This window comes from Chiloscyllium plagiosum, unplaced genomic scaffold, assembly GCF_037043375.1.
Source record: "Chiloscyllium plagiosum isolate Xiang-an unplaced genomic scaffold, Cpla_swu_hap1 HiC_scaffold_23, whole genome shotgun sequence".
NCBI lineage: Eukaryota > Metazoa > Chordata > Chondrichthyes > Orectolobiformes > Hemiscylliidae > Chiloscyllium > Chiloscyllium plagiosum.
The window spans coordinates 29,340,722-29,364,083 of record NW_028270161.1 but is presented as its reverse complement, the minus strand read 5'-3'; the positions used below and the strand labels follow the sequence as shown (position 1 = coordinate 29,364,083).

Below are 23,362 nucleotides of genomic sequence, written 5' to 3'. Positions count from 1 at the left end.
GGAGCACGGCGTCGACGAGTTGGACCGAAGGGTCTGTTTCTGTGCTGTACACCTCTATGACTCTATGACTGTAACATTTTAGAAGATAATGAAAAAATTATATCTCTTCAGATGTATTAGCTCACTGCAGCCCCCGATTGCCCACAACAATATCTACAAATGGATTCTTCGTAGGATTATATGCTATTATTCATTCAAGTTCAGGGTGATACAAGTGGAAAACATGCCCATTTTGCATTCAAAGTATTGACTGCAATATGACAGCACTATGCAACTACTGAAAAAGAGGCTTTAAGGGTTGTGGACATTTCTCAGATTACTGATCAGATTGAAATTTCAGGTGGACACAGATCACAAACTTCTACTTACATTATTGAGTACCAGACAAAATACTAAGAATCCAGATGTACAGACTCAGATTAATGAGATATGATTACTTATAGTCAATGTCCAAGAGAAATTGCAGGTGATAAACTGTCCGGAGCGAGAGTATGTCAGGCTTGAGCAGAAAATTTAGTGCCCAGTGAAGACGTAGAATCATCTACAGTAATCACTGATTTCATTACTGGCTTTGGACAAGAAGTTACAGGAAATCTGTGAAGCTATAAAAAGTCGTAAAATGCTCAAAATCAGATTTGAGGAAGAATTCATGGCGTTCACTTGGAAATTACTAAATTTAGAGAACGAGCGCAACAGTCTGCATGGTGACCCATCACAACAGTCTGTATGGTGGCCAAACATTTCAAGAGAAATTAAGAATTTCATATCATCTTGCCAAACATTGTCATCAATAGTCAGGTACTAATAGAGCCATTAATCTCTGAGAGTCGCATAGATGGGCCTTGGCAAAATTGGAATTAAACTTATTTGACTTTCAAGGGAATGCACTCTTGATTCTCATAGATTACTTTACCAGTTGAATAAAGGTTTCTAAGCTTCATACAACCATGGCTGAATCAGTGATTAAAACATTGAATAAAATATTTTATATGCACTATTTTCTAGATGAGAGAACTTCAGACATCTGTTCACAATCTGTGACTGAAGAGTTCAAGAAGACAGAGACATGTATCAACCAGCTCACAAGTTCTCCACTTCATTCACAGGCAAATGAAACAACAAAGTGGTTAAACATAGTTACTCATGGCTAAAAGCACAAGTTGAGAGTTAGCCTTATTAAGTCATAGATCTGTACATTTGAGTAATGTAAACTCACTAGCAGAGTTAGTCATGGGTGGAAGACTTAAAGCTGTAATTCCTTCACGAGAAAGCAAAAGTAATGGGATAATTTCGGGAATACAGCAATAACTTTGTCAGCAATTGAACCAGGCAGTAGGCTTGGATTAGGCATAGAAGGTCAAAAGATACAATCCTTAGAAAGGCCTAGCTGGTTGGAACATTTAGGTGAAAGAAAAAAGCATTAATTCTACCTGAAGCAACAGGAGCAAGCAAGTATGATGAGCAAATATTGGACAAGGAGAACTGAACTGCATCAACCACCTCACAAAATTGTACAAGAGTTACAGAATGGTGGCAGGCCAACAGCCTTATTCAGCATTCATGCAAACCAGGTTAGGGCAAAAAGTGAAAATTCCATAAATGCTCAACTTCTAATGTTTGGAATTTGATGGTGGATTGGGTGTTTTGAGGTAGACAAGATGGCGATAATATAAATGGCTTAAAGAGCTTGTTAAAATTATGTTAACAAGAAGTGGAGAGAAACTGATGGTGAATCTATAATGGGAATAAATATGTTCATGATGATTTAACTCTCACATCAACAATCACTTGCTATTGAGATTCCAAGGAAAGAGGAATTGAAGTACTTTACAAGAGAGCTGTAATCAATATTATTTATATTTAATTGCTAATAGTCTATTGGAACTGCTGTGAATCAGCTAATAGCCATTCTTAGATAAGGCAGTGACTGTAATGTAGCAGGTCTCAGTGAAGACTGTGGAGTATTTGTAATTTCACTGGAATGTTGTAGTAATCATGAACTCCAAGCTGATGGTCTGAGGATTTGGGTTCAAATTCCACTGTGCAAGATGGTAGTATTAAACTCGATGAAAGTCTGAAATTAAAACTAGCCTAATGGCAATCATGTAACCATTGTCAGTTGTTTTAAAATCCTGTCTGGTTCACTGATGTTCTTTTGGGAAGAAAATCTGCTATCCTCCAGACAGACAGTAATATGGTTGATTACTACTGTCTGAATTGGCTGAACAAGCCACTCAATTTTACCAAACTGCTACTAAGTCTAAGCAATTGTGTGAAACCTTACGGAACACCTGGCACCAACCCAAGCACTGGAAAAGGCAGCATCCGAGGACAGGCAAAATCCGAGGACAGCAAAATCGACGTTTCGGGCAAAAGCCCTTCATCAGGAATAAAGGCAGAGAGCCTGAAGCGTGGAGAGATAAGCTAGAGGAGGGTGGGGGTGGGAAGAGAGTAGCATAGAGTACAATAGGTCAGTGGGGGAGGAGATGAAGGTGATAGGTCAGGGAGGAGAGGGTGGAGTGGATAGGTGGAAAAGGAGCTAGGCAGGTCGGACAAGTCCGGACAAGTCAAGGAGACAGTGTTGAGCTGGAGGTTAGAAACTAGGATGAGGTGGGGGAAGGGGAAATGAGGAAGCTGTTGAAGTCCACATTGATGCCCTGGGGTTGAAGTGTTCCGAGGCAGAAGATGAGGCATTCAGAACACACCTCGGATTTTGCCTGTCCTTGGATGCTGCCTGAACTGCTGTGCTCTTCCAGCACCACTAATCCAGAATCTGGTTTCCAGCATCTGCAGTCATTGTTTTTACCTGATATCAAACTGGCCAGTTGGCCCTGCAAAGTCATCCTTATTAGCATCTCTCTGGGGTTCTGCCAAAACTGGCAGAGCAGCACCAACCCCCCCGCCGAACCCTCAGGTACCTTCCCCTGCAACTGGAAAAGTTGCAAAACCTGTCGGCACACCACCCCCGCTCACCTCTATCCAGGGTCCCAAACAGTCCTTCCAAGTGAGGCAGATGTTCACCTACCTCTCCTCCAACCTAGTTTACTGTATCTGGTGTTTCTGATGTTGTCTTCTCTACATCGGGGAGACCAAATGTAAACCTAGGGAACATTTCGTCGAGCATCTCAGCCGGGCCCACAGGGGCCAACCTGACCTCCCAGTCACCTCCCATATTACCACTCCTTTTCTGACATGACCATCCTTGGCCTCCTCCTTTGGCACAACGAATCAAACCGCAAATTGGAGGAAGAACACCTCTCATCTTCCGCCTGGGCAGCATACAGCCCAAAGGACTTAATATTGAGTTCTCCAATTTCAAATAACCTCCCTTCCCATCACCAGATTCCATTCCCAGCCCCTCCCCCCCTCCCTTCCATTTATTTCATCAACCTTTCCTTCTAGCTACCAACTGGATTCATTCCTCCCATTGGCCAAGCAGGTTGTATCCTCTACCTGTGTTCACCTATCCCCAACTCCCAACCCTGCCACACGACCCCCTTTATTTGCAACTCCTCTTACACCACCCCCAGTCCTGAAGAAAGGTTATTCACAAAACATTGACTTCTCCACCTCTTGATGCTACCTTGCTGTGTTCTGCCAGCCTCCTGCTTGTCTGTAGAGAGAAAAACAGACTTAATGTTTCGGATCCAGCAACTGTCCATACCTTACATGTTTCTAAATATGTATTCTTTATTGATCATTTTATTAATACTTGGATTTACCTTTGACAAATTGATCATTGCAGCTGTTGCACAGCGTGCCCAATTCTAAGTTTGACCTGTAAGCTGTGTGTAAAGGATATGAAATGAATAAGGCAAGCTAAGTAGCTTGCTAGGTTTTTTTGTAATTCTTAAAATGATTAAGAAAAATATTTACATTTGTTTGACGTTTTTCACAACCACTGTATGTCTCAAAGCTAACGATGTACTTGTGAAATGTATTCACTGTTGCAATGTAGGAATCATGACACCCAATTTATGTAAAGCAAGCATTGTCAATGTAATAATGATAGAAAATCTGTTTTGTGTTTTTGATGGAGGGAAAATTATTGGCCAGAGCAACTGAGATTATTCCCTTGCTCTTCTTCAAAATGTTCTCATGAGATCTTTTACATCCACCCAAGGAGACAGATGGGATCGTGGTTTAACATCTCATTTGAAAGATGGAAACTCTAGCAGTGCAACATTTCATTAGTATTTCACTGAGCCTGTAAGCCTTGATTTTTGTGTTCAAGTCATGATATGTGACTTGTGATTTTAAGGTGAGACTGCTACCAATTCTCCTGACTAGATACAAGACAGAATTCTAGTTTTAAAATATTAGAGTTGCAGGTCATCTTCATGTGAGGTTATTCTTTTCAGCTTCTATCTCCAGGTCAAAACAAATCAGCAGTATTGCAATTCTTGGGAGACTCCAAGAGCAGGAGATCATATGCTTTTCCCCTACCTATTGGCAAGTTTCTCATGGTTCTTACATATGCATGGTCAGCCTAAAATCATCAACCTAGGTTATTTTTCTTAGGTGTGTGGAAGATGCATATCATTGGAAGAATGAAGAAGATACTCAAAGGTATGTAGTCAATGCTTTTTGCCCACCTTTCAGAAACATGAACATTTAACCTTCCTGCTGTAGCTGAAATGCTTTGATGTGATTGGTATGTGTTACAGGATTTTTAAAAATCCTAGATTCAGAATAATTTCAAGACCTTAGCTGACATTTTTATAGCATATTCGGTGGATTCTTGACATTTTGCTACACGTGAATCTAATATGAAATGTTCCATCATTGCAAATGTTGAGTTTTTAACTGGCTCAAACAATATGTTTTAGTGATAGTTTTAAGGATAAACAATGTAGGCTTTGATAACTTCTAACATTTGAAAGGAGAATAGATCAGCTTCTTTCAATAATTGATTTGCATTTTTATACTGCTCTCTTTAACCAGTTTGTTTTATTGGTTTTTGTTTGAGAATCGGTCCCTAATTAAAATTGATGGTATTGGTGAATTAAGGTTATAAAGAAAGTGATCTTCCAGAAAATAATTTGATATGTTTGTTTTGAAAATATGAAGTTATTAAATTCTGTCATCGGACACCAGAGCATGCAAAATACAATGCATGCTATCTTCAGCGTTATCTTCTATGTTTTGTATATTTTCTAACTTATATTGCTGTGAATGCATTAAATCTAAATTTTATACAACAATAGTACCGTATTGCCTTGAGTAGCTGATAATATCATCTTGCATTTGTATAGGGGAGATGTTGGCCAACTGTACAAATATTGGCAGGGATTTGGGAGTTTCATCATCTTTAGAGATCAAGTGACATGAGACATGCAGATCTACAGATTCCGAGGAAATGAGTTCCCAGTATCTGTTGGGGTATTAAGACAAGAGTCATGCATCACTTACTTTCTTCAGGAAGGATAACATCACTGGCTTGAATTTTGCATTAAGAATGTGACTAACAGCACACTTTTGTTATGACAGACAATTTCCAGGGCCTGCACATATGCAGTTAAACATGAAAATCTGGAAGTGAACATCTGAATTGCCTTGCGTATCCACAAGCTACATTATATTGGCAGATTTATAGTAAAGTCAGGCTTGAAATCTATGAAGAAATTTGCAATTGCTATATTTGACCACTAAACACCCCAGTAAATATTAGATTTGATATGTTCATGCGTAACTGAATTGTTAACAGTAAAGCGACTTTGAATTAGTGGCACACAAGCCCTCTGGTTGTATTTAATGCAATGTAATTTTGCATATGTGAAGACGTATTTCTGTAGTAAGTAATTATTCTTTGAGATTTTAATTAAAATGTTAAACTTATTTCTGTCTCATTCCAATTCCCACCTGTTTTTCTGAATCTCTATCTTGCTTTCTGTACATGACTTAAATCTGATTATGTTCTGTTTTATATACCCTCATTTAGACTCTGCCTTGTGATTGGTTGAAGAACCACACTATTGCTTCCTGTGACATAGGTGCTGGATTGCTTGTAGACAGTGCAGTGTTGGATTTACACTTTGCTAGCATGTTTGAAAGCAGGGTGGGGAAATCATAAAATTCAGAACCTGACCTGCCTATCACTTTCCCATCTGTCCCAACCTGTTTCCCATTTTATGGTGGATGATGAGGTATTTAGGCAGCTTGCCTAAATAGGCCTACTTCGGCTCTTATATGGCCAATTGAATATCATTTGAGTGTTGCATTTTGTCCTGCCACTATTTTAAAAGTAGTGCAGACATTGATGTTAAATGGAGAGTCTAGCAGCTGATATCAGGCAAGCAGGGGTTCTTTTTTGGATGGTTCACTGTGTCCACCGGAAGTGATTCTTTCAAAGTCATATGTGCCCTTTAATGCTCCCTCTGCCTGACCTCTGAAACCAGCCCTTGCACCTTTTTGCTGCAGTCAAAATGAAAATTTATCTTATGCAGAAGATCATCAGAAAAAAATGGTGCCTTTCCAAGAATTTTGCTGGAATCAGAATCCACATGGGTAGAAAGGAAACTACATAAATATTTTGGCTTCCTTTATTCAGTTGGGTTGCTGCTGACATAGGAGAGTTCGATTTTTCTTTTGTTATTCATCAGTGAGATATGGTTAATAGACATGAGATTTGTGGATCATAGCATCCATGCAAAGCAGACAGAGGCCATTCAGCCCACCAACCCTTCAAAGAACATCTCATCCCCCCAACCCTATCTCCATAAACATGCATTTATCATGATTAATCTACTTAGTCTGCACATCCCTCGACACTGTGGGGAAATTTAGCAAAGCCAATCCACCTAACACACATTTTTGGACTGTGGGAGGAAACCGGAGCATGCAGAAGAAACCCACACCAGCACGGAGAATGTGCCAATTCCAAACAGTTACCCAAGGCTGGAATCGAACGCGGTCCTTGGTGCTAAGAGGCAGCAGCACTAACCACAGTGCCACCAAACTTAATCTAATCTCATCAGACCCACTGTCTGAAGTTTTGTCACATCCAGTTCTGAATAGTGGCAATCAATCAAACAACTAAAAATGGGAGGAGGTTCCACAAACATCCCCATCCTCAACTCTGGGGGAATCTAAGCATATCAGTGCAGAAGACAAGATGATTGTATCCATCATCTGCCAAAAATGCCAAGTTGGATAGTACAACCCGACTTCCTCCTGAGGTTTCCAGCTTCATATCTTCAACCAGTTGAATTGACTATATACCTTATCAAGAAATGGATGGCTGCTGGATAATGCAAGTTCTGTGGTCCCTGTTGACATTCTGGCAATAGTACTGAAGACAAATGCTCCTGAATTAGCTGTACCATACAAGTGCAACACTGACATCTACCTAGCAATGCAGAAAATTTCTGAGGTGTGTCCTGTGCACAAAAAGCAGGACAAATCCAACCCAATCAGTTATCATCTTTTCAGTCTACTCTCTGTCAAAGAGTTGGAAAGAGTTGTTAACAGTGCAATAAAATGCACTTATTCAGAAAAAAATCTCGGTTTGGTTTCGACAGGGTCACTCAGCTCCTGTCCATATTATAGCCTCAGTTCAAATTTGAACAAAAGGTCTGAACTCCAGATGTGAGGTTGAACATGCCACAGATTATGGCATCAAAGGTGTCCTGCAAACCGAGGATCAATCAGAATTAAATGAAAACATTCTGCTGATTGGAGTTATATGTAGAACAAAGTAAGATGGCTGTGATTGTTGAACAGCAATCATCTTAGTTCTGGAATGATACATAGGGTTGCTCACTATCCTACACCCAACCATCTTTAGCAGCTTCATCAGTAATGTTCGATCATCATAAATTCAGAAGGGAGGCTGTTCATCAATGATTGTGCAATGTTCAATGACTTTCGCGACACCTGAGTAACTGAAACAGCACATCTGCATATGCAGCAAACCCTGGGCAACATTCAGGCGTGGGCTGGTGAGTGGCTGTAACATTTGTGCAACACAAGTATTGGGCAATGACCATCTCCAGCTAGAGAGAATCTAACTATCATCCCTTGACATTTAGTGGAATTGCCATTACTGAATCTCCCACTGTCAACATGTTGGATGTCACCATTGACCAGAAACTGAACTGGAATAGCCATATAAATACTGTGGAGACAAGAGGTCAGAGGTTAGGAATTCTGCAGTGTGTAACACACCTGTCTCCCCAGTGTCTGTCCACCAGCAACAAGGCACAAGTCTGGAATATGATGGAATACTCACCACTTGCCTGGATTGGTTCAGCTCAAACAACAGTCAATTAGCTTGACATGATCAAGAACATAACAAGCTAGTTGATTGGCACCCCACCTTCAACATTCACTCCCTTCATCACCAGTGGACAATGACAGAAGTGTGTGCCAACTGCACTGCAGTAGCTTACTAAGGCTCCTTTGACAGCACCTTCCATATCCTTGACCTGTACCAGCTAGAAGGAGAAGGGCAACAGATGCATGGGAACATCATCTGCCAATTCCCCTGCAAGCCACATGCTATCTTGACTTAGACTTATATTGCCATTCCTTCACTGTTGCTGGGTCAGAATCTGAAACTCTCTTCTTAACAACACTGAAGGTATGCCTCCACCCCAAAAATGGCAGCCGTTTAATAAGGCAGCTCACCATGACCTCCTTGACGCCAGTTATGAATGGGTAATAAATGCCACCTTAGTCAGTAAGGCCCATATCCGTGAATGAATAACAATATTGAACTAATGTGGTGTTAGCACATTAGTGGCAAATGTTAGTTAGAATCCAAGAACAAATCACTCGTCAATAAAATATAACAAAAAATGCAGCCTTCCCTTAACCACCCACACAGTGTATAAAACCAGGTTTTTAATGTTTTTATGCATACATTTATCATAATAATCAAGTTTATTATTTAGTTTCAAGATATAATTAACAGTATGCACAGATCAATTACTATTGCAGTTTAAATATTGCTAATAGTATTTGGCTAACTAATATATTCATTTAAATTAACCATTCTCATTTCAAGAAATGGCTGATATTGTACACTGAGCCAATTTTTGTTTTACTTGCTAAAATTCTGTTTGGGTATTCTGAGAGTTTCAAATCACCAAAGGAATCTCTGATCACTAAGAGAGTTCCATCATATTGATGTTGATGCTTTACATTAATGGAACCGTTCTGTTAATGGAATCTTTCTCAAATCTTCTGGACTTAATATGAACAGTACTGTCGGTCGCCTCTCTTTACACTTGTATTAAAGTCCAATGTTGTTGTTGTTCTTGTGAACGTTTACAATAAGGTGCCAAGATCTGTAAGATCAACACAGAAAATGTTACTTACATACATTGGTGGAGCCAAATCAAACAGGGACTTTCTGTGCCACCTTGCATGTATTTGGGCAATTACAGCATTTTTCAAAATGATTGCACATGAAATTGAAGGTACAAATAAATCACATTACTGTACAAATGGACCCATTATGCATTATCATCAAGCACAGCCAGATTTTGATCTTTGAAGCCTAAAATTACTCTTTTCGAAGTAATTGTCCATGACATCATCATTACATACTCATTAATGCTCCATGACCTCCAGGTGAACATTGTGTTCCTTCCCTTGGGCCACTGTCTTCTACAAGCTGCACTAAGTCAGCAGAAGTTAGAGAGTTTCCATCAAACAGTGGACGTCTGGATGGAGCTATGAAGCAAAAAGGAGCAGAAGACATTGGTTTTGTTTGCTGGTCTCCAAACAGTAGTGAGAAGGTTGGTGAATACATTAAACACAAAATTAGAGATGCATGTAACAAGGATGCTACATAATCATGAGTAATTTTAATCTGCATATAGATTGGGCAAATCACTATAGCCCCAATGCAGTGATCATTCCAAGATGATTTTTTGACCAGTGCATTGAGGAACCAACTAGGGAATAGGCTATCCTAGAATTGGTATAGTGCAATGAGGAGAAGTTAATTAATAATTTTGTTGTGCAAAGCTCTGAATAGTGATCGTAACATGATCGGCTTCTTCATTGGGATAGTAAGTAAAGTAGTGCAATCTGTAACCAGAGTCCTAAATCTAATAACAAACCACAGAAGATATGAGATGTAAGGTGCAATACACTGGCCAAATACATGAAAAGACTTGATGGTGACTATGAAATGGCTGAGTTTTAGGGAACAAAAAAATTTAACAGAAATGGTGGCCCAACCTTGACTAAGAGAAGAAATTAAGGACAGTGTTCAATCCAAAGAGGAGTCATATAAAGTTGTTAGTAAAGTAGTATGTTTGATGATTGGGAGCGGTTGAGAATTCAGGAAAGAGGGACCAAGTGATGATTAATTAGGGGAAAATAGAGTAAAAGCTCCTAAAAGTATGTAACAAGATAAAGATTATTGAAGACCAATGAAAGCCCTTTACAAAAAGAAAAGGAAGAATTGCTTAAGGAGAACAGGGAAATGGCAGAGCAATTAAACAACTACTTCACCTCTACCTTCACGCAAAAAGACAAACACAACTTCCAAGAAATGAAAGGGGAGCAAGAAACTCTTGAAAAGATGGAAATTTAGAAAATTCGTATTAGTAAAAGGAAAATGCTGTTGAAATTAATGAAACTGAAAACTAATAAATCCCATCATATTAAAGGATGTGGAAATAGCAATAAATTCATTGTATCCTTCCTAATTATGTAGATTCTAGAACATTATCAACAGATTAGAAGGTAATAAATGTAACCCCACTATTTTTTAAAAAAAAGAGCTGGGGAGAAAACAGCAAATTATAGGCCAGTTACCATGATATCAGTAGTAGGTAAAATGTTGGCATCTGATATAAAGAATGTGAGAACAGAGCGCTCAGAAAATGTCAATGGAATTAAAAAAAGTCAATATGGATTTATGAAAGAGAAAACAAGCTTGATAAACCTCCTGGAGCTTTTGAGGATTAACTAGTAGAATAAGTAAGGGAGAACCAGTGGATGCAGTGAATTTGGATTTTCAAGCTTTAAATGAAATTCCATATCAGAAGTTAGCATACAAGATTAACACACAGAGGATTCAGCTAAGTATACTGCCATGGATTGAGAACAGGTGAGGCGACAAGAAATGGAATAGGAATAAAATTAATGCAAGGACCCTGGGGTGTATTGCCAAACAAAAAGACCTAGGGGTGCAGATGCGTAGTTCCTTGAAAGTGGAGTTGTGGGTAGACAGGGTGGTGATGAAGACGTTTGCAATGCTTCATTGGTCAGAATAATGACTGTAGGAGTTGGGGCATCATGTTATATCTGTACAGGACATGGTGAGGCCACTTTTAGAATACTACTATAGTTCTGGTCACCCTTCTATACGAAGGATGTTGTTAAACTAGAGAGGGTGCAGAAAAGATTTACAAGGATGTTGCTGTGACTGGAGGGTTTGAGTTATAGGGAAAGGCTGAATAAACTGGGTCTTTTTCCCCTGGAGCGTTGGATGTGAGGGGAGACTTTTTATAGAGGTTTATAAAATCATGAAGGGCATAGGTAGTGTGAATAGCCAATGTCTTTTTCCTAGGATGGGGAAGTCCAAAACTAGAGGGCATAGCTTTAAGCTGGGAGGAAAAGATTTAAAAAGAATCTGAAGAATATCTTTTTCATGCAGATGGTGGTGTGTGTGGGGAACGGGTTGCCAAGGGAAGTGGTGGAGGCTGGTACAATCGCAACATTTAAAATGTGCCTGGACGGGTATATGAATAGGAAGGGTTTAGAGGGATATGGACCAAATGCTGGCAAATCTAGCTCAGATTGGGATGTTTGGTTGGCATGGATGAGTTGGAACGAAGGGTCTGTTTGAGTGCTGTATAACTCTATGACTCTAAACGGACCTTTCTTGGAGCAGAAGGTTGTGACCTGTGGGGAACTGCAGATGTCTGCTTGAAACATCAGCTCTTCACAATATGTTTTGAATGAGGGAATCATGTTTAATAATTCCAAGTTAGCTCATGACACAAAACCAGAAGGAATTGTGACATAGTGAAGAGGAGGTAAAAAGGCTTCAAAGCAATTTAGATAAGTTGAGTGAACGGGTAGATACAGTAAAACATGGATAAATGTGAAGTTATGTACTTCAGTAGGAAAAACATAATAGCAGAGCATTGTTTAATGGTGGCAGATTGGGAAAGATCCGAGCTGTCCTTGTACAACCAGTCACTGAAATCAGGTGCACCAAGTAGTTTAGAAGGTAGCTGGTATGTTGGCTTTCATTGCAAGAGATTTGAATTATAGGTGCAAGGATGTCTTGCAGCAGCTGTACATGGTTCATGAGCCCGTACTTGGAGAATTGGTGATAGAACAGAAAATATATATTTGCCATAAAGGGAAATATTCACAGCAAAGATTCACCAGATTTATTTTTAGGATGGCAAATCTGTCTTACGAGAAGAGATTGCATTGGCAGGGCCTGTACTCACTGGAAAAAGTGAGGACTGCAGATGCTGGAGATCAGAGCTTAAAAATGTGTTGCTGGAAAAGCGCAGCAGATCAGGCAGCATCAAAGGAACAGGAGAATCGACGTTTCGGGCATTCCTGAAGAAGGGCTTATGCCCGAAACGTCGATTCTTCTGTTCCTTTGATGCTGCCTGACCTACTGCGCTTTTCCAGCAACACATTTTTAAGCTCTGTATTCACTGGAGTTTAGAAGGATAAGGGAGGATCTCACAGAAACATTTAAAATTATGACAGGATGCATTTTGGAAAGGCAAATAAAGGCAGGACTTATACACTTAATGGTAAGGTCCTGGGGAGTGTTGCTGAACAAAGGGACCTTGGAGTTCAGGTTCATAGCTCCTTGAAAGTGGAATCACAAGTAGATAGGTTAGTACAGAGGGCATTTGGTAGGCTTGCTTTTATTCATCAGTACATTGAGTATAGGAATTGGGAGGTCATGTTGAGGCTGTGCAGGGCATTGGTTAGGCCACAATTGGAATACTGCGTGCAATTCTGGTCTCTCTGCTATAGAAAGGATGTTGCAAAACTTGAAAGGGTTCAGAAAGATTTACAAGGATGTTGTCAGAGGCTGAATAGACTGGGCTATTTTTCCTGAAGTTTTAGAGGCTGAATGGTAACCTTATAGAGGTTACAAAATTATGAGCGGCATGGAAATAGTGAATAGCTATGTCTTTTTCTTAGGGTGGGGCAGTCCAAAACTAGAGGGTATAGCTGTAAGAGGGAAAAGATTTAGAAAAGACCTGAGGGATAACTTTGCATCTATGGAATGAGTTGCCAAAAGAAGTGGTGATGGCAGGTACAATTACAACATGTAAAAGGTATCTGGTTGGGTATATGAATTAGGAGGGTTTAGAGGGGTATGGGCCGAAAGCTGGCAAATCTAGGTCAGATTGAGATGTCTGGTTGGTGTGGATGAGTTGGACCAAAGCTTCTGTTTCTGTACTATATGACTCTATGACTGAACAGACTGAATGCATGAATGATGTTTCCTTGGCTGGGGGAATTTCTCGAACAAAGGGTCACCATCTCAGGTTATGGGATAAACGATTTAGGTCTGAGATGATGAACCTGTGCATAAGGCAGTGGAACCAAGTCATTGAAAATGTTTAAGAAAGAAATAGATTTCTAGAGGCTGAAGGTGTCAAGGATTTGGGGAGAGAGCAGGATTATGGTTTTGAGATAGAGGATCACCCATGATTATATTAAATGGTGAAGCAAGCTTGATGGGCAATATGATGTGCCATTGCACCTATTTTCTATGCATCTATGACATTATCACTGCTGAATGGCAAAGCATAAATACATTCATGCTCTATTTGATTATTGTTTAATTGTGTATCCAGTACACCAAAAAACTGAAACTAATAATGTGTATATGCCGTAACCTAATCATATATCTGAAACTGTAATAAAGAAACTAAATGCAAAACTTAATATGTTTCCAATAAGATAAGTTAGTCAGCATAAAGATAGATGCACTTTCACAATTTTATGTTTGTCATCCATTTTTAAGAGTTATGAAGTCATGCATACCATTTGAATTGTTGGATTGTAGAACTTACAACCCAGTGGAAAGAAATCCTGTTCTCTGGAGCAGTTCTCTCTGGCCAGAATACCAGAGCTTAGTAGGCGCTACTGAGCCTCGAAATAGGCCTGTGAAGGAGACCTGAAGGACTTTTGGAGTAAGGTAAGTTGGCGAGCTTTGGACAGGATTTTCTTTCATACCGTAGGGAGAAGTGAGTGTGTGTGGGCGTGGGTAAAATATGTGTAGATAGAAAGGAATGGGTACTGCCTTCTTGGTGAAATACCCTTGATGAGGAAAAAAGCACCTCCCCAGAAATAGTATCCTCTTCCTTTGTGCTGTTTTAAACGCTTTAAAACGGAAATCCTACTCCCATCTACCTTCCCATGACATTTGCTGTATAGTGTATAGACTGTAATTGTAGAAACATAGAAAATAGGTGCAGGAGTAGGCCATAAGGCCCTTTGAGACTACACTGCCAATAAATATGAGCATGGCTGATGAAGTAATTTCAGTATCCTTCTCCCATTTTCTCTCCATACTCCTTGATCCCTTTAGCCACAAGGGCAATGTCCAACTCCTTCTTGAATATGTCTAACGAAATTGCCCAACAACATCTTGTGGTAGAGAATTCCACAGGTTCACAACTCTCTGAGTGAAGAAGTTCTTCCTCATCTAAGTCTTGAATGGCATTCCCCTTGTTCTTAAACTGTGACACTACTTATGAACTTACCCAGCATCAGGACCATTCTTTCCACACCTAGCCTGTGCAGCCCCATCAGGATTTGATATATTCTATGAGATTCCCCCCAATTCTTCTAAATTCCAATGAGTAAAAGGCCCATTTGATCCAGTCTTTCTTCTTAATGTTGGTTCTGCCATCCCAGGAATCAGTTTGGTGAACTTTTGCTGGACTCCCTCAATAGTAAGAATGTCCTTCACCAGACTACGAGGCCAAAACTGCACACAATACTCCAGGTGTGGCCTCTCCAAGGCCTTGTGTAACTGCAGCAAGACATCTCTAGTCCTATCCAAATCCTCTCATTAAGGCCATCAGCTTTCCTTACCACCAATTGTACCTGCTTGCCATCCTTAAGCGACTGTTGCATGACATCCAGATGTCGTTGCACCTCCCCTTTTCTCAAACTGCCACCATACAGATAATAATCTGCCTTCCTATTTTTGCCACCAAAGTGGATAACCTCACATTTATCCACATTATATTGTATTTGCCAAGTACTTACGCACTCAGTCAGCTGTCCCTGTAGCCTCTTAACATTCTCCTCGCAGTACACACGATCACCCAGCTTAGTTGCCCATTATGAATTCACCTGATTCTAACTGTAAAGGGCCTACATTTGACTTCACCGGTCTTTTTCTCCTCACATATCTATGGAAGCTTTTGCAGTCAGTTTTTTATGTTTTCCACAAGCTTACTTTTGTATTCTACTTTCGCCCTTCTGAATTAAACCCTATGTCCTCCTCTGCTGAATTTTTAATTTCTCCCAGTCCTTGGGTTGGCTACTTTTTCTGGACAATTTATATGCCTCCTCTTGGTTTTAACACTATCTCTGATTTCCCTTGTTAGCCATGAGCTACCTTCCCTGTTTTACTCTTACACCAGACAAGGGTGTACAGTTGTTGAAATTTATCCGTGTGTTCTTAAACGTCTGCCATTGCCTATCCACCATCAGCAACTTAAGTATCCTTGTTTAGCTTATCCTAGCCAATACATGTCTCATACCATCAAAGTTAGCTTTCTTTAAGTTCAAGACCCTAATCTCAGATTTAACGGTGTCACTCTCGATCTTTGTGAAGAATTCTACCATATTATAGTCACTCTTTCCCAAAGGACCTCACACCACAAGGTTGCTAATTAATCATCTTTCATGACACAATTACCAATCTAGGATGGTCTGCTATCTAGTTGGTTCCTTCATATATTGGTCAAGGAAATCTTCCCACATGCATTCCAGTAAACCCTTCTCTATCGCATTGCTACTAGTTTGGTTTATTCAATCAATAGGCAGACTGAAGTCACCCATAATGACTGCTGTACCCTTACTGCACACACCTCTAATTTCTTTTTTGATGCCATCCCCAGCCTCGTAACAACTTTTTTGTAGTCTGTACACAACTTCCACTAATGTTTTCTTTCCTGTCTGTTTTCTGTAGCTCCACCCATGCAGATTCCATATCATCCAGGCTAATGTCCTTCCTCACTATTGACCAGGCCAGACCCCCTCAAAACATTTCAAGAAAGTAGCCCAGACCCCAACTTTGGTAGTTGTTTTAAGCAGGTGCAAGTGGATATTCCAGGAGTGATGCAGCTGGCCCAAACACTTAGTGTTAAACAAAACAGTATTTATTTTCAAGATTACCGAATGCAACACAAACAAATGAGAACAGAATACAGAATAACTTAACCTATTCGAAAAGCCTACAGACTATCCCAACTTCATGATGCTGTTCCAAATACTTACAACAATCTCCATAAAGAGGTAAAATCAAACACAGGGTCTTACAGAAGAGATCTCAGAGACAGAGAGGATCAGCATGGATCTGCTTCATTGGGTCCAGCAGCTTCACAATTGACTGCTTGCGAAAACCAAACCAAACCCAAACCAGAGAAAAGCTGAGCTGGGAGAATTGGCCACTCCCTTTTCATTGCACTTTTTTTTTCTTTAAACTTAAAAGTGTCTTCAAGTTGGTCAACCTCAGACATTTTGTAACTTGTATTTTTACAACCTCCTGAAAAAAAAGGATAACAACATAACTTTCTTAAAGGTGCAGCATCCTTACAACTCTCCCCCACCTTTAAAAATAATGAACCGTCAACACCCAAAGATGTTTTCATTTTAAAACCCCTTAATCTTAAATTCTTAGTAGACTACAGCACCCATATAAATAACATTGATAATAATCATACAAACATACACTGCAGGTGAGCAATCCGTTATCCGAAATGCTCAGGACCAGCTGGTTTTCAGAATTCAGAATTTTTGAAATTTCAGAATAAGTGACAGTTTGATGGTGAAACTTTTTTAAAAATCTTACCGGAGGAGCACACTCATTACGTAAAATGGGGTTTTGAAACAGAATCAAGGCCTGCCGGTGTTGGGCTACGCCCCCCACATAGCATCTGAGTGACACGCATCAAGTTGGTGTCGACTTGGGTTAACTATTTGCACGCCAAACAACTGTGTTAATGAGATAAAAACTTCACAAAAAAGCTTCGGACTTTGGAGCTTTTCAGATATTGGGATTTCGGATAAAGAATTGTCTCCCTGTACTACATTCTGTTTCAATCTTCTTTATTCCTGCCATCGAATGCCTCCGTTTCTCATTCAAGTTTCAACAGTGCATCGGCAATCACGTTTTCTTGTCATAGAATCATAAATCATAGAGTCCCTAGTGTGAAAACAGATAATTCGGCTCAACAAGTCCACACTGACCCCTCGAAGGGTAACCCACCCAGACTCAGTCCCCTTACCCCATTACTGCCACATGCACAATTTTCAAATTGAATGGCTGTAACAACAAGATTCATCTAAGCAGTCTGGAATTTTTGTCCTGAAGTTTCTCTACAAACTTCAGTGGGTTATGGTCAGTGTATATGATTTTCTCAGATACATTACTGGTAACATAAACATTGAAATGATGTAAAGCCAGCACACCAAGCTCAAAATCTTCTTCTCAATTATCGCATATTTCTGCTAATGAATGTTCAATTCTCTGGAGAAATACCTGACAGGCCTTGCTACCTTTCATCGTCTTCCTGTAAGAGCACAGCACCGACATGCACATTACTTGCATCGATAGCCACTTTGATTGGCTTTGCGTAATTAGGTGTGGCTAATATTGGGGCAGTGGTTAACAAAGTTTTCAGGCTGTCAAAGGCCTTCTGACAGTCCGCTGTCCACTGAAACTTCTCGCCTTTCTTTAGCAATTCAGTGAATGGAGCAGTGAATGTAAATTTTCAATAAAATCCACTCAATCCCAGGAATCATAGTACTGCACTTTTCATCAACGATATGGGAAACTCCCCAATTATTTTTGTCTTTGCATTCCGTGGGGCCATTTGTCCATGTCCAATAACATGGCCCAGGAAGGTTACTTGGGCTTTGGCAAATTCACTTTTAGCGAGGTTTATTACAAACCTGCCTCCCGAGGTCACTCGAACAATTCTGATAAATGTTGAAAATGTTCCTTCCATGTGTGACTAGAAATCACCAGGTCATCTATATATACCATACAATTGGGTAATCCGGAAATAGCCTTATTGGTTAGTCTCTGAAATGTGGCTGATGCATTTTTCATACCAAATGGCATGACTTTAAATCAATACAGTCCATTCGGCATTACGAAAACCAAAATTGTCATCGCTCATTTGGACAAAGTTACCTGCCAGTATCTTCTGAGCAAGTCCAACTTAGAACTATAAGTTGCTTGCCCCACCTTTTCCACACAGTCTTCCAAACAAGGAATCGGAAATGCATCACTATTTGTAACTGCATTGACTTTACGATAGTCTACACAATCGTTCGGTACCATCTGCTTTTGGCACCATTACTATGGATGAGCTTCAGTCGCTGTAACTCACTTCAATTATATCGTCTTGGAGCATTGGGTCAATATCCTTTTGAACCTGTGCTAACTTTAGGGGGGTTTTGCCTATAAGGATGTTGCTTAATTGGAACAGCATGTCCTATATTTACACCATGCAAAGTTACATTAGTACTTGTCAGCTTATTTCCACATATCTCTCCATGTGATAGTAATAACTCTTTCAGGTCATTTTGATTTTCCTCTTGGAAAGTAATTCAATAATTTATCCCAATTTTTGGCAATTCCTCATTGTCCAATTTAATTTGAGAAATGTCGAATTCAGAATCCTCTGAACTTGGTTCTTCACACTGTGTTGTTACCAATGACACAGTGTCCTTTGGGAGAAAGTGAGGACTGCAGATGCTGGAGATCAGAGTCGAGTGTGTTGTTGGGAAAGCACAGCAGGTCCGGCAGCATCCGAGGAGCAGGAGAAGCTCTGATTCTGGGTAATCTAAGATGGAGGACGGGAAAAATTTCTGGGTGTAACAGCTGCTCATTTTTTGAGATATTTTAGGTGTTGAAGGTGATCTTTTCAAATCCCAGGAGCAGCAATTACTGTTTTATATGCTGTTGCATTCTTTTGGAACTTTGGAGAAAAAAAAGTCAAAACAGCACTTTTAAAAGGGAGAGGAACAGACAAAGGAAGCACATGGTGAGGTCAGTGCAAGAGAGAGAAAGAAACCCACATTGCTAACTGACACAGCAGTGAACCTGCGCAGTTACTGCCTTAGCTGTTTGAATTCATGTATCGTTGGATGTCAGTGTGTATATGGGAAAATGAACAAACAGTGAAATTCGCAACTAATCTTGGAGGAACATGTTTGGGAGAGGTCACAGCACAGAAACAGATAAATGAATAGCTTAAGCGTGGCCTTACAGTAAGTCTGCAGTTGTGGGTAGAGTGGGTTCTTTCTTGATTATGTTTTATTGAGATATGTCTTTTGATTAAACTTAAAATATAAGCCATAAGTATTAATTTAACCTGGAGCAGTGTTTTGTAGAGGAATAAGACAGTGCTATTTTCTGGGTTTGGAGATTGAAAGAAGCAAAAATGGCCTTTAGTAGCGTGATATGCTCTTCTTGTTGGATGTGGGGGTTAGGGAGAGTTTACATGTTAGTGAGGATTATATGTGTAATAATTGTCATTGGTTGTGAATCCTATCAGCTTGAATGGATCGGTTGGAGAGACAGTTAGAGGCAATGAGGAATTTACAAGAGCAAGGGGATGTGATGGATGGCAATTATAGAAAGGGGAAAAAGTTGCAGATAGTCACATAGATAGGTTAACTCCAGGAAAGGTAAAAGAGGTAGGCAGTCAGTGCAAGAATCTTCTGTGGCTATCCCCATTTCAAACAATTATGCTGTTTTGGAAAATGAAGGGGGTGATGTATGTCAGGTTCCAAGCGATCAATTGTCCTAGTGAACACTCTAGTCTGAGGTACAGACAGACGTTTCTGTACCCAGCAGTGAAAAATCAGAATGGTGTGTTGCTTCCCTGGTGCCAGGATCAAGGATGTCTCAGAGAGGGTGCAGAATGTTCTCAAGGAGGAGAGGGGCCAGCCAGAGGTCATTGTACACATTGGAACCAATGACATAGGAAGGGAAAAGGTTGAGAATCTGAAGGGAGATTACAGAGAGTTCGGCAGGAATTTAAAAAGGATTTTAAAGTAGTAATATCTGGATTACTCCCGGTGCTACGAGCTGGTGAGGGTAGGAATAGGAGGATAGAGCAGATGAATGCATGGCTGAGCAGGAGGTATATGGAGAAGGATTCACATTTTTGGATCATTGGAAGCTCATTTGGGGTAGAAGTGATCTGTACAAGAAGGACGGATTGCACCTAAATTGGAAGGGGACTAATTTTCTGGCAGGGAGATGTGCTAGAGCTGCTCAGGAGGATTTAAAGTAGTAAGGTGGGGGGGGCGGGTGGGATTGGGTGGGACCCAGGGAGATAGTGAGGAAAGAGATCAATCTAAGACTGGTACAGTTGAGAACAAAGGCGAGTCAAACAGTCAAGGCAGACAGGGACAAAGCAGAGAACAAGATAGGACTGAATTGTGTTTATTTCAATGCAAGAGGCCTAACAGGGAAGGCAGATGAACTCAGGGCATGGTGAGGAACATGGACTGGGATATCATAGCAATTACAGGAACATGGCTCAGGGATAGACCGGACTGACAGCTTAATGTTCCAGGATACAAATGCTACAGGAGGGACAGAAAGGAAGGCAAGAGAGGAAGGAAAGTGGTGTTTCTGATAAGGGATAGCATTACAGCTGTACTGAGGGAGGGTATTCCCGGAAATACATCCAGGGACGTTTTTTGGGTGAAACTAAGAAATAAGGAAGGGATGATTAAGTTATTGATTGTATTAAAGATCCCCTAATAGTCAGCAGGAAATTGAGAAACAAGTTTGTAAGAAGATCTCAGTTATCTGTAAGAATGATAGGGTGATTATGGTAGGGAATTTTAACTTTCCAAACCTAGTGTTAAGTGTTTAGATGGAGAGGAATTTGTTAAGTGTATTCAAGAAACTTTTCTGATCCAGTATGTGGATGTACCTACTAGAGAAGGTGCAAAACTTGACCTACTCTTGGGAAATAAGGCAGGGCAGGTGACTGAGATGTCAGTGGGGGAGCACTTTGGCGCTAGTGACCATAATTCTATTAGTTTTAAAATAGGATAGACCAGATCTAAAAGTTGAAGTTCTAAATTGGAGAAAGGCCAATTTTGACGGTATTAGGCAAGAACTTTCAAAAGCTGATTGGGGGCAGATGTTCGCAGGTAAATGGATGGCTGAGAAATGGGAAGCCTTCAGAAATGAGATAACGAGAGTCCAGAGAACGTATATTTCTGTTAGGGTGAAAGGAAAGGCAGGTAGGTATAGGGAATGTTGGATGACTAAAGAAATTGAGGATTTGGTTAAGAAAAAGAAGGAAGCATATGTAAGGTATAGACAAGATAGATCGAGTGAATCCTTAGAAGAGTAGAAAGGCAGTAGGAGTATACTTAAGAGAGAAATCAGGAGGGCAAAAAGGGGACATGAGATAGCTTTGGCAAATAGAGCTAAGGGTTTTACAACTGCATTAAGGGCAAAAGGGTAACTAGGGAGAGAATAGGGCCCCTCAAAGTTCAGCTAGGCAGCCTTTGTATGGAGCCGCAGGAGATGGGGGAGATACTAAATGAGCATTTTTCATTAGTATTTGCTGTGGAAAAGGACATGGAAGATATAGAATGTAGGGAAATAGATGGTGACATCTTGAAAAATGTCGATAATTACAGAGGAGGAAGTGCTGGATGTCTTGAAACGCATAAAAATGGATAAGTCCCCAGGATCTAGAACTCTGTGGGAAGCTATGGAAGTGATTGCTGGGCCTCTTGCTGAGATATTTGTATCATCGATAGTCACAGGTGAGGTGCCGGAAGACTGGAGGTTGGCTAAAGTGGTGCCACTGTTTAAGAAGTGTGGTAAGGATAAGCCAGGAAACTATAGACCAGAGCCTGACGTTGGTGATGCGCAAGTTGTTAGAGGGAATCCTGAGAGACAGGATTTACATGTATTTGGAAAGGCAAGGACTGATTAGAGATAGTCAACATGGCTTTGTGCATGGGAAATCATGTCTCACAAACTTGATTGAGTTTTTTGAAGAAGTAACAGAGAATTGAGGAGGGCAGAGCGGTAGATGTGATCTATATGGACTTCAGTAAGGCGTTCGACAAGGTTCCCCATGGGAGATTGGTTAGTAAGGTTACATCTCCTGGAATCCAGGGAGAAGACATAGGGTGGTGGTGGAGGGTTGTTTTTCAGACTAGAGGACTGTGATCAGTGGTGTGCCGGAGACCATGATAGAGAGGTCTAGGAAGAGGAGGGAGGTGTCTGAGATGGTCTAAGTGAATTTGAGAACGGAATGGAAGATGTTGGTAAAGTTGATGAACTGTTCAACCTCCTTGTGGGAGCACAAGGTGGCGCCAATACAGTCATTGATATAGCGGAGGAACACGTCAGGGGTGGTGTCGATTGTAAGTGCAGAAAATGGACTGTTCCACGTACCTTACAAAAACAGGCAGGCATAGCTGGGTCTCATGCAGATGTCCATGGCTACCCCTTTGGTTTGGAGGAAGTGGGAGGATTGGAAGAAGTTGTTGAGGGTGAGATCCAGTTCACCCAGGCGGATGAGGATGGCGGTGGAAGGATACTGGTTGGGACGGCATGAGAGGAAGAAACGGAGGGGTTGGAGACCTTCGTGTGAGGACCAATTCAGTCAGGCAGATGAGGATATCGGTGGAAGGGTACTGGTTGGGATGGTGTGAGAGGAATGAGAACATTCTAATTTGGCTTCCACAGTCTCCTTTGGCTTTCCTTCACCGTCAAAATATCTTTTGAGCATGTTTACATGACACTCTGTGAGATTTCTTTCTATCTAGAATCCTTATCAAATAGTTCACCTAAGTTTTTGAGAAGATTTGTAGCTCGGGTGCTCGTTGCTGTGGTTCTGTTCACCGAGCTGGAAGTTTTTGTTGCAAAAGTTTCGTCCCCTGTCTAGGTGACATCCTCAGTGCTTGAGAGCCTCCTGTGAAGCGCTTCTGTGGTGTTTCCTCCGGCATTTATTGTGGCCTGTCCCTGCCGCTTCCGGTTGTCAGTTTCAGCTGTCCGCTGTAGTGGCCGGTATATTGGGTCCAGGTCGATGTGTTTGTTGATGGAGTTTGTGGATGAGTGCCATGCTTCTAGGAATTCCCTGGCTGTTCTTTGTTTGGCTTGCCCTATAATGGT

General features: G+C 40.7%; 1 protein-coding gene across 17 annotated transcripts in view; it reads left to right on the top strand.

The window, feature by feature from the left end:
- Positions 1–23,362, top strand: part of LOC122561721 (membrane-associated guanylate kinase, WW and PDZ domain-containing protein 2) — a 687,684-nt gene that overhangs the window by 61,600 nt on the left and 602,722 nt on the right. For 11 of the 17 annotated variants that reach the window (XM_087999521.1, XM_043713781.2, XM_087999518.1 and 8 more), the window contains exon 2: positions 4,522–4,569. The exons of the other annotated variants lie outside the window; for them this stretch is intronic. In XM_087999521.1, coding sequence (XP_087855647.1) covers positions 4,533–4,569 — 37 coding nt within the window. In that variant the 5' untranslated portion in view covers positions 4,522–4,532. The remainder of the gene's footprint in view (positions 1–4,521; positions 4,570–23,362) is intronic. 17 annotated transcript variants of the gene reach the window in all.